Source organism: Mus pahari, chromosome 12 (genome assembly GCF_900095145.1).
Source record: "Mus pahari chromosome 12, PAHARI_EIJ_v1.1, whole genome shotgun sequence".
Taxonomy (NCBI): Eukaryota; Metazoa; Chordata; class Mammalia; order Rodentia; family Muridae; genus Mus; species Mus pahari.
In genome coordinates, this window is record NC_034601.1 from 11,976,463 (window position 1) to 11,992,870 (window position 16,408).

The window sequence follows — 16,408 nt, forward strand, 5'->3', positions numbered from 1 at the left end:
ATAAATGATTCTAGCTAATGTCAAACTGAAACAAAACTAGCCCACATGGCCACCACTGAGGGGGTCTCAAGAAAGTGCCCAGGCAGCAAACAGCAAAGACTGAGACTGAAACCCAGTTCAGATTGACTTCATCAACCTGGATCAAGACTTTCAAAGAGTCTGATCTCGGGCAGTTTATTCCCAACACATTTAAACACAGTACAATTTGGGGAAAAAATTCCTGGTGTAATACAATCACTGGTACACAAGCAAGCATAATGACATCAAAACTTGACTCAGGGTTCATGTCATTTCCTCCAAGAAAAGCATTCTAGAAATAGGCTACCTGTGTAGCGTAAGGGTCTAGAAGGCTCTGGCCTGACCTTCATCATACAGACAGCACAGAGCTTATTGGGCTATTAGCCACCTCTGGTCCTGGTTGTGGGAGCTTGGGGGAGCCTTTGCTATACATATAAGGGTCATTTAGACTATTAGGTATCTCTGGTCCTGGTTGGGGGAGCTTGGGGAGGCCCTGGTTGTAAATGTCATTTAGATTACAGGCCATCTCCGGTTCTGCTTGTAGAAGCTTGATATGGCCTGGCTCAACAGATAATGTGGGTCACCAGGCTGTTTATCACTTCCAAGTCCCAGCGCTCTTACATCTTCCCATTGGAAAGACAGTTCTCTGTGCTTAACATTCCTGGTTTCTGAAGACAGGACCTTTGTGCTATGCTCCCAACACGTCTTCAAAAAAAAAAGACAGCAAATGATGAGAGGATATAGGGAAAGTGGAGCCTTATCTACTACGGGGGTGCAGACTTGTAGAACCACAGTAGAAATATTTACTGTGCTACCTCAAAAACTAACAATAGAACTATCATATGATCTAGTGTCCTGGTTGGTTTTCCTGTCAGGATGACAGGACTACACTGTAATGAATGGTTTAACCCCTGGGCAGCTGGTCATCATGGCATAAGAAAGGGGTGGAGCAGGACATGAGGAGCAAGCCAGTCAGCAGCATGTATAGCCTTCAGGTTTCTGCATTGAGTTCATGTTTTTGCTTCCCTGAGTGATAGGTGTATAAGATGAAATAAAGCTTTTCCTCCCCAGATAGCTTTTGTTCATGGTCTTTATCACAGGAATAGAACCCCTAACTAAGACATCCACTTATACCACTCTTGGGTTTATACCAAAAGGAGTCTACATGCTGCTTCGTAGATTCCTGGACACTACTGTCTATTGCTGTTCTTTTCACAATGGCGAGGAAATGGAATAAGATGTGATAGTATGAATTAGAATGGCCCCACAGGACCTAGTTGGCAGAATTGTTTGGGAAGGATTAAGAGGTGTGTCACTGGAGGCAGCCTTCAATGTTTCAAAAGTGTGATAGTTTGAATTGGCATGTCCCTCACAGAGTCATGATTTTGTATGCTTGGCCATAGGGAGTAGCACTATTAGGAGGTGTGGCCTTTTTGAGGAGGTGTGCCTTGTTAGAAGAAGTGTGTTACTACAGAGGCAGTGCTTTGAGATCACATATGCTCAAGGCATACCAATGTGGTAGACAGTCTCCTATAAAACTCTCAGCTCCTGGTCCTGCACCATGTCTGTCTGCATGCTTCTCACCCTGATGATAATGGACTAAACCTCTGAAACTTTAAACTAGCCCTAACTAAATGTTTCCCTTCATAAGAGATGCCATGGTCATCGTGTCTCTTCACAGCCTTAAAACCTGAACTAAGAGAAAAAGAGTCATTCCATTCCTGGTATGCTCTCTGCCTCCTGCTTGTGATTTGAGATGTGAACTCAGGTTTTCCTGGTGCCACCATGGACTCTAATCCTCTGGAATCATGAGCACAATTATATAAGTGGTCTTGGTTGTTTTATCACAGCAGTAGAAAAGTAACTAATGCATGGCTCATCCATCAATGAACTGATAATGAGAATGTACATGTATGTAAGTGCTGTGGAATTTTATTTACTTGTTAAAAGAATGAAATTTGCAGGAAAATGTTTGAAAATATGAACATTATATTAAGCATTAGGTTAGTCTCAAAACAATACATACCATATCTTCTCTGTCCTATATACATCTTAGATTCTAACTGTTAGGTAAGTGTTTATAGGTAAAAGTATATATCATTAGAGGCCAAGTTACTGCAAAAGTGCCCATGAGAAGAAAAAAAATTAAGGGAGGAACTGGAGAAGACAACAGAACTCATGTGTGGTTAAAGTGGAAGTGGGGAAAATTAGAGATTTTTGCATACAGCACATACAGTTGCATACAACAGAGACATTTGCATACAGTGGAGACATTTGCGAACAGCAAGGAAATAGGGAAATGGGGAGGAGTGGCATTTTTGTGGCATTTTTGACAAATGTGTAAAACTGAAATGGTCACGCATTTTGTTACTCATTTTTTCCTTAGGATACAAATTGACACAAAACCACAATTACATGAAATTAATTACAACGAATAGAGGTGACTCAGTTAAGCTAGACCAAGGTGCAAGCAGATTATAAAGACCCATGAAGTATAAAGCCTACACCTCTATCTACTTGAAATATAAGAAAGGTTCAGTGATATAAAGAGAAAAAGCAAAGGCTTATCATGTAGACTTGAGACTTCTAGCTTATGGACAAAGCAGCACAGAGAGAAACACCTGCCTCAGTGTCACCTCAAGTTAAAGCTCTTTAAACATCTTAATTTTTTATTTTGTGTGTATGAACACTTTGCTCGCGTGTATGTCTGTGTACCATTTGCATGTCTGCTGCCCAGAAGAGTGTGTCAGGTCTCCTGCAAATGAAGTTACAGATGTTTGTAAGCCATCATGTGCTTGGACTTGACCCTTGGTCTTGTAGAAGAGCAGTCAGTGTTCTTACCTACTGAGCCTGCTGCTCAACCCCAGGTCAGAACTTTGTGTTTTCTAATTTGTAGTGATACCAAGTTATATTCTCAGTGATTAATTGTATATCTTAAAGTAGAAAGAATATAACTTGGGATCCTCACAACCTGGGGAGACACCACCAGTCTGTCCAGTATAAACATGGTGTCTTAGTTATTTTTCTATTACTATGATAAAACACCATAACCAAGACAACTTATAGATGAAACAGCTTATTTGGGGTTTATTGTTTCAGTAGGACAGACTCCATGATAGTGCAGCAAAGGAATAGCTAATATTTTGAGACACAACCACAAGGCAGAGAAAGAGACATAGAAATTGTGCAAGTATTTTGAAACATCAAACCTGCCCCTAGTGACACAGTCCTTCTAATAAGGTCACACATCCCAATCCTTCCCAAACAGTTCCACCAACTGAAAAGCAAGTATTTAAACATCTGAGGTTATGGGATCATCCTAATTCAAACCATGATGTCTGGGATAACTAACACCAAGTCTTTTTCCTGAATCAGATGCCATGAACCCACCTGTCTTAGTCAGGGTTTCTATTCCTGCACAAACATCATGACCAAGAAGCAAGTTGGGGAGGAAAGGGTTTATTCGGCTTACATTTCCATACTGCTGTTGATCACCAAAGGATGCAGGACTGGAACTCAAGCAGGTCAGAAAGCAGGAGCTGATGCAGAAGCCATGGAGGGATGTTCTTTACTGGCTTGCCTCCCCTGGCTTGCTCAGCCTGTTCTCTCATAGAATCCAAGACTACCAGCCCAGAGATGGTCCCACCCACAAGGGGCCTCTCCCCCTTGATCACTAATTGAAAAAATGCCCCACAGCTGGATCTCATGGGGGCATGTCCCCAACTAAATCTCCTTTCTCTGTGATAACTCCAGCTGTGTCAAGTTGACACAAAGCTAGCCAGTACATCACCCATGTAGTCATTGAGGCATAGGACATTTTCTAAAACTTTAGTGCCTGTTCTTCCCTCCAGACATCTCGAGGGACATCCTCACCCTGAGTAAGACAGTGAAAAGTTTAAAGACATTGATACAAATAGCCTCTATGTTATTGTTTTGACACAAGAACACATGAATCTGAATGTGTTTCAGCCTTTCCTCATGGTTTGTTTTTCTAGAGCTGTGATAAACTTGGGATAGAAAGGATTTATCTGGTATACACTTCCCCATTATAGTATATCAGTGGAATCCAGGGCAGGAATTCAAGTTAGAGACTTGGAGACAATAGAGGAATGCTGCCTTCTGGCATCTCTCTCTCTCTCTCTCTCTCTCTCTCTCTCTCTCTCTCTCTCTCTCTCTGTGTGTGTGTGTGTGTGTGTGTGTGTGTGTGTGTAACACCAGCTCAAGGCATGATAACATCAAAACTCTTTGCAAAGTACATATGATCTCTTCCATAAAATAAATACTACAGACTGAGAAACAATGCTCAAGATAACTGTCTAAGGAGAATGACTGAGGGAGTCAGGTGTGCCCTGGCCTTACGGATGACACAGAGCACAGAGGTATCTAGACTCTGCTCCATTTCCAACAATGGAAACTCTCAGGAATTCATGAGGGTGAGCCTAGCAAGACTCCTATGGGATATGAATTAGCCATCTCCTACAACCAGAAAAGACTTCCAATGGAGGTACTGGAACACCAACCAGCCACAAAACCTGAGGCCCACAATCTGTCCTGCCTACAAGATACACAAGGATAAAGATAAAGAAGAAATTGGGGCAAAGGCCAACCAATGACTGGTCTAGCTTAAGACCCACGCTGTGACAGAGAGCCCACCCCTGACATTATTAATACTTTGCTGCACTTGGAGATAGGAGGCTAGCATAACGGTCCTCTGAGAGGCTTCACCCAGCAACCGATGGAGACAGATGCAGAGACCCACAGCCAAACATTAGTCAGAGTCTAGGGAATCATGCGGAAGAAGGGAATTGAAGCAGCCATTGATGTCAAGGACACCACAAGAAAATGTACAGAACCAACGAATCTGGGCCCACAGTGACTCACAGAAACTCAATCATCAAACAGACAGCATGTATGGGATGGACCTAGGCCCTCTGCACATGTCTAACAGTTGTACAGCTCAGTCTTCATGGGAGACTCCTAACAGTAGGAACAGATGTCATCTCTGACTCTGCTGCCTGCCTTTGATCCATTTCCCCTAACTGGGCTGACATGCCTAGGCACAATAGAAGATGTGTCTAGACCTACTACAACTTGATATGCCAAGGCGGTTGATATCCATGAGAGGGAGGGGCTAGGAAGAGGGAAAGATGTGAAGTAAACAAAAAGACATATAAATAAATATTGAGTAATCTCATTGAATTACTGTTGGTTCATGTAATATGCTTTCTAAATTAAAATGTTTAGCTAGCATATAAAAGTCATATTTTACTGAAAGTCAAGAGAAAAAGACAAGTTTTCAAAAGAGAACTGAAACCGTAAAAGATAGCAGTTCCCAGAACAGCCAGACACCACAAAGGATTCACAGCGTTCTGGTTCCATGCCTTGTTGGGAAGACACTACCTACAACAGTTATCTCAGAGCCTGCTCATAATTTAAGAAACAATGAGCCTTCTCTTAGGAAAGAGACTAGGAAAGGGCCTGCACTGTGTTAGGATAAAATAACCACAGCATGGTTCAGCTCACGCTTCCAGGGTCTGAATACCCCCTCTCTCTGTCTTTAAGCCCTTAATCCTGCAGCAGATTCTCGCTCTCACGAGTGCTTTTTAGAAACTTGTATGCTTATTTTAGTTCAGAAAGTCTGTTTCACTGATTCTTTGTGAGTATTCCAATGTAAAAGCATTACACTGATTTAGTTTAATTTTTACCTCAACTGATGATTAAAGAGCTAATGAGTTGCACTGATGTTTATGTGACTTTATATAGCAAGTTACGACAAGAAACATAAACAATTTGAAAACATAAACAAACACACTGACAGTTTTTTGTACTCAGTACATGCCCTGTAAAATACTGCACATTCCTGTGCTTGCTCCATTCATTTGATGTAAACCTACCTACTTGGTCCTGGAGAAAAGCAATGGACAGAAAGTACCTGTTTTGGAACTTATATTCCAGTAAGGAAGTCATTAACAAGTACAATATGAGGTACTTCTGCCCTGGTTACTACTCAATTACTGTGAGAAAACACCACAAGCAAGGCAACTGTTAAAAAGCAAGCCTTCAACTAGGGGTTTGCTTACAGTTTCAGAGAGCCAGTCCATAATCACCACGGCAGGTGTGGCAAGGTAGAACCAGCTAAGAGCTCACCTCTGACCCATAAGCTGCTGGCCTAGAAGAGGGTGGGAGAGGAGGAGAGAAGGGGGAGGAAGAGGAGAGAGAGAGGGGGGTGGGAGAAAAGGAGGGGGGAGAGAAACGGGGTCAGGTTTGGGCTTTTGAAATCTCAAAGCCTATCTCCCAGTGACACACCTGGCTCTATCTCCTACTCCTTCCACTCCACTATAGACCAAACATCAAATATATGAGTCTATGAGGGCGCTTCTGTTTTAAATCACCAGAACAAGTGATTAAAATAAAAGCTATGGAAAAAAAATGTGCAGAGAAACAGTGAATGTGTGTGTGTGTGTGTGTGTGTGTGTGTGTGGTGTGCCAATGCTCATACATGAGTGATTGTGAAAGAGTAACATTTAAGTAAGATGGTGATCTATGATAAAGACTTGAAGAAAGTCGGAGACTCAAGAATGGACTTCTAAGGGCTGTGGAACACTTATGTACAATTCTTTGTTTAGTGATCACAGCAACACTATGTGTAGGTACATTTATTATTCCCATTTATAGACAGGAAACTGACATGTAAAAATATGCAGAGCACTGCTTATGACCCCACCACTTGGTGTTCCCAAGGCCTGCTGTTCTCATAGCTCCTACTTCCAGAGCATTCCTCATGACCTTTGACCATGTGGCCTGTAGAGAAAGGATGACTAGTCCCTATTTCCTTTTCACTTCCTTGATCCTCAGGTAAAACAGGAAGCTACATAGCTCTACATTAATTGTATGGTTAGGAACCTGGGGAGGATAGAGGCTATGTTCTTTAGCCACACCAAAGGATAAGCTAAGTTAGATGTATATCCTCCTTCACTCGTAAGCTAATTTCTAATTGCCTTTCTTTGATCAAACCACCCAACTACCAATAACAAGATGTCCTCATTTATTGGAGCCCGCATAATAAGATAATCAATTGCAACAACTTTTAAAAAGTGATTTGACAGGAAACAGGAAAGTGAGTTTACACTTCCTAAGATAAATAAGAGAAATTCCTTGTTTGTCTCTTGCTGAAGAAAGCAGAATGAGACCTTATCAGTCACAGGTTCTCCAGGTACAGGAGCCAGAGTGAGTACTGGCCCTGCAGAAGCAGGAGCTGCGGTTGTCTTTTAAAGAAACAGACCTGGGACTTTCAGAAGGAGCTGGGAGATAGTTGAAGGGAAACAGGTTTGCTTACAAGGGGCTGGTGATGGGATTTGTTGCTGTAATTTAACCGTCAGAACATTCTTGTTTTTGGTAAGCATTCAGCATCACAACTGTACATTATTTACACCTGACTTGGCAAGCCAAGCTTTTGGGCACAATTTACCTAAAGACTGGCCCAGTTGCTTCTGCTGACCTCATAGCTCCCACCTCCAGAGCTTTCCTTATGACCTTTGACCATGTGGCCTGCGGAGAAAGAGTGACTCGTCCCTGATTTCCTCCTCACTCCCTTGATGCTCGCAGGCAAAACAAGAAGCCACATAGCTGTACATTAATTGTATAGTTAGGAACTGGGGGACAAGAGAAGTTGTGTTCCCTAACCATTCCAACAAAGGTACAAACCCAAAGGAAAAAACCTCACTTGATAACAAGCATAGATGTTTTTCTTTTCTTCTCCCAAGTCTAAATACCAGTATGTGGAGAGTAGCATCGGTTGTTAAGTTCAAGGACCCTTCTGTTGAGCTTAGCTCTTGTTCTTACTACTCAATTGCATGTGAAGCATAGTTAATAGCATGATAAACTCAAGTTTTGGGAGATTTAAGTGAGAAACCTCTTTCATGAGTTCCCCTGCAAAGAGCTTGTCATAAAGAGGGCTTAGTCAACGTTAGTTAGAAGAGCTATTAAAAGTGAGTATTAAAAGTCATCTTTTCTCTGGGCCTCTTATTGGAGTTTCTCTGTGTGGGCATGTTCCTTAAGAAGGAAGTGGGTGGACAAGAGCGCACTGGGTACAATTTGTGTATTTGCAAGAGCAAGCAGAGGCTTTCACTGAGGGAGAACATATGTTTCTGGGGCTCCATCTGTACAAAAAGCTCGGCGTCCTGAAGTACTAGGATAAAAAATAAACCCCAACCTTTAGAATACTTCTATTTCATACATCTTTCATTATCTGTGAACGTTTGGAACAGTGTAACTGACCCTAATTAACTAGATGTGCTACTCACATAAGTTCCCAGCTGCACCTGTCCTGAGGGCAGCTCCTCCCACAATCCTTCGCGAGCCCAGAGTACGTGGAACCTCAGAGGACGTGCTCGCCCCGGGCTTGAGTGCGCCTGCTTTGCAGGAGCCACGCCCCTGTCCCCTAAGGGCCTGGGTCCCTACGGGGCGGGGAGGGGCGGGGCAGGGAGGGGCGGGGCGGGGCGGTGTTTGCTGCGGTCCCCACGCCTCTGCGGCTCTGCCGGCAGGTCCTGGCAGTCCCTCCCTGGTCACCCCGCCGACGCGATGGCCGTCGCCGGCTCACTGGCCGAGTGTGGCTACATCCGGACTGTGCTGGGCCAGCAGATCCTGGGTCACCTGGACAGCTCCAGCCTGGCCTTGCCCTCCGAAGCTAGACTGAGGCTGGCCGGCAGCAGCGGCCGCGGCGACCCGGCGGCCCGGAGCCAGCGGATCCAGGAGCAGGTGCAGCAGACCCTGGCCCGCCGGGGCCGGAGCTCTGCGGTCGGCGGTGAGTCGAACCCCACCCGCCGTGCTAGTCGTAGGTCTCCACAGTACGGACCGGTGTCCGCCCGCCCACCTGTTGCTCACCTTACCCTTTCCGGCTCGTGGTTGGTCGCTTTCGACATGCTTCCTCCCTAACCTTTGGTTCTGGTCTACCTTATTCGTTTGTTAATTACACAATTGTCTGTATTAAAGAATTCGATCGGTTTCACCCTTCACCGCTCGCCCCGGGTTCTCGCCCTGAGATTCTAAAACACACTTTGAAAATTTATGCAGACTTTGGTATGCAAGACTGATCTTCTGGAATAAGGCGCTTTGGGCTTTTATTGAGATGGTTTGGAGTTTATGACTCTCTATAAATAGTTTTAGAAAGAAACCTTGAAAGCCCTGCGGTTCCTCCATCCTCTAAATTGAGGTTACCTCCGTCCAAGTACTTAGGAGTGCTCCACTCCGTATCTGCGACTGAACAATTTGAGCAAGTCGGCTTTGGATCTGAGAGCAACCTGAACACCCTGTGGAGGATATGAAGGAGGAAGGAGACTTTGGCCAGGCTGAGGTAGCCCCGCCTGCCCACCTCACACCCACACATCAGAACCAACAGATGCGTGGGTGCAGAACCGCCCTCATTAAAAAAAAAAAAAAAAAAAAAAATTCAAACCCCCACCACACAGACTAGTTGACAGAAGTGTGGTTGATCAGAAAGATCAGAAGCTCTGGCAAATGTGGTTACCATTAAGAATAATAATGCTTCCGTGCCAGCATGTGGATTTCAAATGGCAGAGTCTGGGAGGCTGTACGCTTTTCAGTTTGTCTAAAGGTTAAGGCAGTTGATGTTTGCATACTTGAAAGATAAAGAGGTGTTTAATGATTGCAAGCTCATGTAACTGAGTGCCTGTAATGTCCCTAATTAAGCTATGTGGTTCGCACTTTATATTATCTTTTTAAAATGAACTGTGTATTGTTTTTTTTTCCTTTCTCTTTCTATATGTGTAGATAAGAGATACAATTTTTAAGATACAGCCTCAAACTTCCCGTCTCTGCCTCCCATGTGCTAAGATTACAGACATGGGCTGGGTTTTCTGTGGATCCCAGCTTAGAGACAAGGAAACTGAAGAAATAAAAAAACAGTCGAGATTCCAGATAGAAAGTGGCATAGGTGGTATATAAAAGTCAAAATGTAGAGTCTTAAATTGATCGTGAGTTAACGTATTAAGTGTTTGATTACTAACACAAAATGAAATTACTTGGTAACTAAACTTGGCTGTAACGACTCCTTTTCCTCTAAGTAAAACTAAGGAAATTCTAAGAGGATGGAAAGGTTTACACAAGAAAGAACTGCTTTAGTCCCTGGTGAGAAGAAAAACCAAAATTTAGGGTTAGGAATGTGGCAAAGGACTCCAGGATGCCTGAGGGCAGTGTCTGGCTAGTCCTGCCATTGCATCCTGCAGTGTGAAAAGCCTTATGCCCAGTGCTAACCTGGAACTGAAGAGCCTTCTTCCTTATCTTGTAAGGGTGGCCAGCCAGAAGAACAAGCAGGCATCAACTAGTAAACAAATGGAGCGGGGGCGGGGGTGGGGGTGGGGGTGGGGGGTCCAGTGTGGGCGGAAGGAACAGGGAGCTTTGCTAAGCACCTATCATATGGCAGATGGTCATCTCCAATCTCACGCATTTCCGTTCTGTTATGTCCTTAAATGGAATTGGAAAGGTAGAAGAGCTAGATAATATAAGGTGATCATTTCAGGGGGGAGGCACAGTCGTAGGATGATGGTCCAAGTACCAGAAAATTGGTATCTCCTCTATACGGAATAATACAGGAGCTGTTTGGTGAATTCAGCCACTACCACTGAATGTGTTCTTCAAGGGGGCATCATTCAGGTGCTGAATTAAACACACATTTGGTGTGCTCTGTAACAAAAAGTTTAAACCCAAGGAAATGCAGTCGTGAATCAAAAGCCCTAAGTACCCAGGGAACAGCAAGAGTGCCACAGAGCTTTCAAATGCTGAGTTCTCCCAGCCAAAGAGAATTTTGAAAATCTGTTTGGAGGAACTGTGATATTAGCTCACCACTCCCACCCCCACACTCTGAAACTAGGAGTTTTAAATCTCAGAAGTTTATTAGGATTGTGCACAGAGCATAGTTGGAGATGTGTTATTGTAGAAGTGTGCACGAATGTTTCATGGAGCCGAGGTGACATGAGAGAACAAAGGCACAGCCTTGGTACTTCTGTTCCCGTTGAGTGGTTTTTCCAACCAAGGGATAAAGCCCTGAGCTATTTTTGATTACCACAGAGCTCTTTGGCAGGCTGCACAGGCTGCAGCTTAGGCGGGGGTAAGGCATCAGACCCCTCCTCTGAAAGGAGGTCAACTACATGCTTCCATGTACCCCGGAGCAGCGGCAAGAGGGGACTCCCACCTGTTTAACTGAAGTACTTTGAAAGTGTTTGGGACTTTGGGTGGCTGAACTGCTTTTATATTTTCCTTATATCCGTGCCCTGTCTGTAGTGTGGAAACGCAGCAATACTGAAACAATGCTGATCTGGAAAGAGTGACCCCGATGTTACTGCCCTTAGCCCCAGTACCCTGGAGAATTCTGGATTGTTGACATACCAGAAAGGATGAGGTAGCAGACAGTCTGCCGAAAGGTTTGTGGTTAGCGCCGTGTAAGGCTCTTCCACCCTCCGTGTTTTTCTTTCGGCATATGGTCTCCCTGGAAGTCACTGACTTTTTGGTATCATTTTAAGCTGGTGAATATTTTAAAGTCAGTTTTATCTCTTAGGTTCAATGGTGTGTGTGGCAGTGTTATAAAATATGCGTATGTTTTATCAAATTTTAAAATATTATAAAAGTCAGAATGAAACATTTAAAAGTGACGAAGAAAGATAGCTAAGATAGCAAAGAATTATTATACTATAAACCACTGTTTCACTTACTACATTGTCTTTCTCTCTCTCTAGTGCCTAAATAGGAAGAAATTGTAGTATGCAATGCTTATAACGCCCAGTGAACTATAGTCCAATTCATTTTACAAGGTCTTTGAAGAGCTACAATAAAAACTTCAACCATGCTTGCTACTTACATGACTTCCTGAAGAAGCTACTATCAGTATTGGAGATTAGAGTGGACTCTGGAGAGAGGACTACACATTTATTCTGGGCTTCGAATGGTGCAGTTAGCAAAAGCCAAGTGTAGTGGCTCATGCTCATCATGTATCAGCACTGAGATGGCTGGGGCAGGAGAATGGCTGTGAGTTTAGGACAAGCCTAGTCTATAACATAAAACCCTGTTCGTAAGACAAAGCCAGTTAACAGGTGCTGCTACAAAGAGAAATTGTTTCATAATTGTCATTTATAGTCGCCAACAATAGACTTGCCCTTTCAAAGAAGTAAAATAAAAGCTTTTAATGGTTTTTAGTTAGACTAGAAATTCAATTTTAATGTAAAACCAATGCTAAGCTAACTGAAGATAAAATAGCATAAAGCTTTGCACTGTAAGACTCCTTTGCTAAAGGGCATTGCATGAATGAGTCACTCTTGAGTGAGAGGGTTAGTCATTCAGGAGGTAGGAGACAGGAGGGGAGAAGCCAGTGGTGGGACTGTGCTCACACTGCTCTGAGTGTGAGTGCGTTCTGACCTCGGGGTGCAGTGAGTACAGTGACTTCCGGGTTATCCCACAGCACACTTTCATTCAGATTTAGTAATGTAATATTTTTATGGGAGGGTTTTCTGTTTTTACAAATTTCTAATTATACTCTGTCCAAATAGAATACCAACAAAATGAAGGTTAGAAAGAGCAAACGTCTCAAGTGGGAAGAACATTTTTTTTTGGGGGGGGGGGTAAAGGGCTGAGTGGGGGAGTGGTAAGGATGCTGCAGAGTCAGCAGAACTGTGAGAAACCAAAGCTCCCCGGTCACTGGATTTGATTAAAACACTGTTCTTTAGAGCAGGAATTGCCTTAAGGAAAGACCTGGCTGCTGTCAGTCGCCCTGTGCTAGTGGTGCTGTTGTCATGGGAACAGAAGGCCACTCTTTAGAACTGATTATTCTAGCTATCTGTGGCTTGTTGGGTGTGCCATCTCTTACAGTATCCTTTTGTACATCAACTTTAAAGCTTTTTTCTCAGGTATTAAAATTAGAGTTGTCTTATTTTATCTTCATATTGTTCAACATTGATATTTATATAGAACTTAATAAGAAATACATGACTCCAACACCAGATTTGATTAATGTGATCTACAGTGAGGTTTCCACTCAGATGATCTTCAAAATATTCAAATTATTTAATTCTGAGATAAATGTAGACCTCTATTTTGTGTGTATATCCAAATGAATTTACTCACAAGTTCCATGCTCCACTTTGGGAAGGAAACACTAAGCAAGCCTAGATATAGACCATGAATTAAGATATTTTTTAATCTTTGTGCCAAAGTAACCTTTTCCCTTCAGGTCACTAAATTAAGAATAAACGGTGTATAAGGTTTCCTTTATGATAAAACAGCAGATATTTACATTACGATCCATAACAGTAGTAAAATCACAGTTATGAAGTAGCAATGAAATAATCTCATGGTTGGTGGTCATAACACATGAGGAACACATTAAAGGACCACAGGATTGGGAAGGCTGTGCTAACTATAAGAGACACATTAAAAAAACACATTGTATGTCTTTTATACATTGGATATGATATTGAAAGACACATTAAAGTGTTTAAAGATCTGATTATAAGTATTTAAGCCGGGCAGTGGTGGTTCACGCCTTTAATCCCAGCACTTGGGAGGCAGAGGCAGGCGGATTTCTGAGTTCAAGGCCAGCCTGGTCTACAGAGTGAGTTCCAGGACAGCCAGGGCTACACAGAGAAACCCTGTCTCAAAAAAAAAAAAAAGTTTTTAAAAGTAGTCCACAGCATTTAAAAACACAGTACGCCATTACCATCGAAGGAATGCACATATTTACTGAAGTATAGCTTTAACTATAATAATGTTAGTTGACCCAAGCAATAAAAAATATCCAAATTCTATAATTTTATCATTTCCAGAATTTCAAAGAAAAAACATTGCATGTTAGAAGCATGCTAGATTGCCTTAGACTTAGTATCACATCAATTTACTGAATCTCAGAAGATTGTAAAACTTTTTACATTTTTATTTATTTGTTTTATGTTTTATGATCTGGGTGTTTTTCATTCGAAGCCGGTCTTCCACCACATGCATGCAGTGCCCACAGAGGCCAAAAGGGCTATCAGATTCTCTAAGAACTGAACTACTCTGTGATATTGGTAATTAGACTTGCGTTTTCTGCAGGAGCAGCCTGTGCTCTTCTTACCCACTGAGCGAGCCATCTCTTCAGCCTCAGATTGCCTGGGTATTTTTTTGTTTTGTTTTGTTTTTTTAATTGAAGGATAGAAACAAATGAACATTTTTCTTGATTGGTAAAACAAATTCATTATAGAGTAACAAAAGACCAAATGTATATGTACAGTTCATACAGATAAGAAATTAATAAATACATATTATCCAAATATAGACTCAACCTCAACAAAAATGTCAGTTTCTCTGATTCCTCAGTGAGAGTTCGCTACATTTTGTAGAAAGCCGTTTCCCTTCTTCTCCATGCACCCAGAAACACAGAGGAGGGGTGATGTTTGAGTGCCTGCCATGCGCCTAGGACCAGGACATACATGACCGCTGACCTCACTGTACTGATGCATAGACCAGAGGGCAACCTGGGAGATTGCGCTGACCTAATCTGTGCAGGGAGGCGATGTTGGATGACTGCGTGACACTGCTAATGAGCATTTAAGTTGCCAGGTGCTGCTGCAGAACTCTCTGAGAAGTGTAGTCTGAGATATGATTCTTTGTGTAGAGGAGGAAAAGCCCACTGTGATAAGAACCTCTCTCTGCTCAGCTCTGGCCCCACTCTGTTTTCCATACAGCTACTAAGTGAAGATTCTAAATTCTCCGTGAATGCCGTTGGGTTTCGGCTGCTATCGACTGGAGTAGAATCTGTTTTCCTCTTGGCATTCTAAGTTCTCTGTGATGGGATGCCTGCAGCCTGTCAGGCTCATTGTTTTCTGTCACCACCACATCCTCAGCAAGCACACACAGTTTATCTTGTTATTTCTACGCCTCCCCTCCTCCCTTCTCCCCTTTCTCTCTGCCTGGCTAACTCAGTTCAGTTGTGTCACTTTGTAGGTGGCCTTCCCCCATTCCTCTTTTCTACCACATATTGGAGATAGGGATTTTAAGTGCTAGTTAAAGAATTTGATAATTGTGGATCATAGTAGGTTTCGGCAAGAGAGAAACATAAAAATGAAAGTTTCCTGCGGAAATATATTTGGTTTATAAGGAACACTTAAAAGAAAGAGCAGTTCTGCTCAGTAAAGTAAGAAGATCAGCCCCAGCCAATGAAAAGCTGACAGATATAATGGGTTGAGATTCCTCATTATAAAAAAAAAAAAAAAGCATTTGAAGATTTGTAATTGTTTGGTTTCAGTGGACTCTTGGCATTTTGCACAGGATGGTCTCCGACCCCCTAAGCTGGAGGAGACGCCCTTGCTCCACATCCTGAGACTTTGGTCACCACAGGAATGCAACCAGAGCAGCAATAAAAAAAAAAGAATTGTGGTTTTCCTTTTCAGCCTTTTGTGATAGCTGGCTAGGAACTCAGTCTGTGTAGACAGGTTGGCCTCAAACTCACACATCTGCCTGTCTTTGCATCAACCTCAGAAATGCTTGGATTATTGGCATGCCACCACACCCAGCACTCTTTTTTTTTTTTCCCCACTTTTTTTTTTTAATCAGATATTTTCTTCATTTATATTTCAAGTGCTATCCACAAAGCCCCCTATACCCTCCCCCCACCGCCCTGCTCCCCAACCCACCCACTCCTGCTTCCTGGCCCTGGTGTGAGGCATATGATCTTCAAAAGACCAAGGGCCTCTCTTCCCATTGATGGCCAACTAGGCCATCCTCTGCTACATATGCAACTAGAGACACAGTTCTGGGTGGGGGGGTACTAGTTAGTTCATATTATTGATTCTCCTATAGGGTTGCAGACCCCTTTAGCTCCTTGGGTACTTTCTCTAGCTCCTTCATTAGGGGCCCTGTGTTCCATCCAATAGAAGACTATGAGCATCCACTTCTGTATTTGCCAGGCACTGGCATAGTCTCACAAGACATAGCTAGGTTTGGTGGTTGTATATGGGATAGATCCCCAGGTGGGGCAGTCTCTGGATGGTCCTTTCTTCTGTCTCAGCTCTGAACTTTGTCTCTGTAACTTCTTCCATGGGTATTTTGTTCCCCCTTCCTTCTTGAGTTTCATGTGTTTTGCAAATTGTGTCTTGGGTAGTCTAAGTTTCTGGGCTAATATCTGCTTATCAGTGAGTTCATATCATGTGTGTTCTTTTGTGATTGGGTTACCTCACTCAGGATGATATCCTCCAGATGCATCCATTTGCCTAAGAATTTCATAAAGTCATTGTTTTTAATTGCTGAATAGTTCTCCATTGTGTAAATGTACCACATTTTCTGTATCCATTCCTCTGTTGAGGGACATCTGGGTTCTTTCCAGCTTCTGGCTATTATAAATAAGGCTGCT

General features: G+C 42.9%; 1 protein-coding gene across 1 annotated transcript in view; it reads left to right on the forward strand.

Moving 5' to 3' along the window:
- Positions 1-8,542: 8,542 nt before the first annotated feature.
- Pkp2 (plakophilin 2) overlaps positions 8,543-16,408 on the forward strand; it is a 60,485-nt gene continuing 52,619 nt past the window's right edge. Inside the window, exon 1 of the mRNA XM_021209445.2 lies at positions 8,543-8,821. Within this exon, the coding sequence (XP_021065104.1) occupies positions 8,599-8,821 (223 nt within the window). The 5' untranslated portion in view covers positions 8,543-8,598. The remainder of the gene's footprint in view (positions 8,822-16,408) is intronic.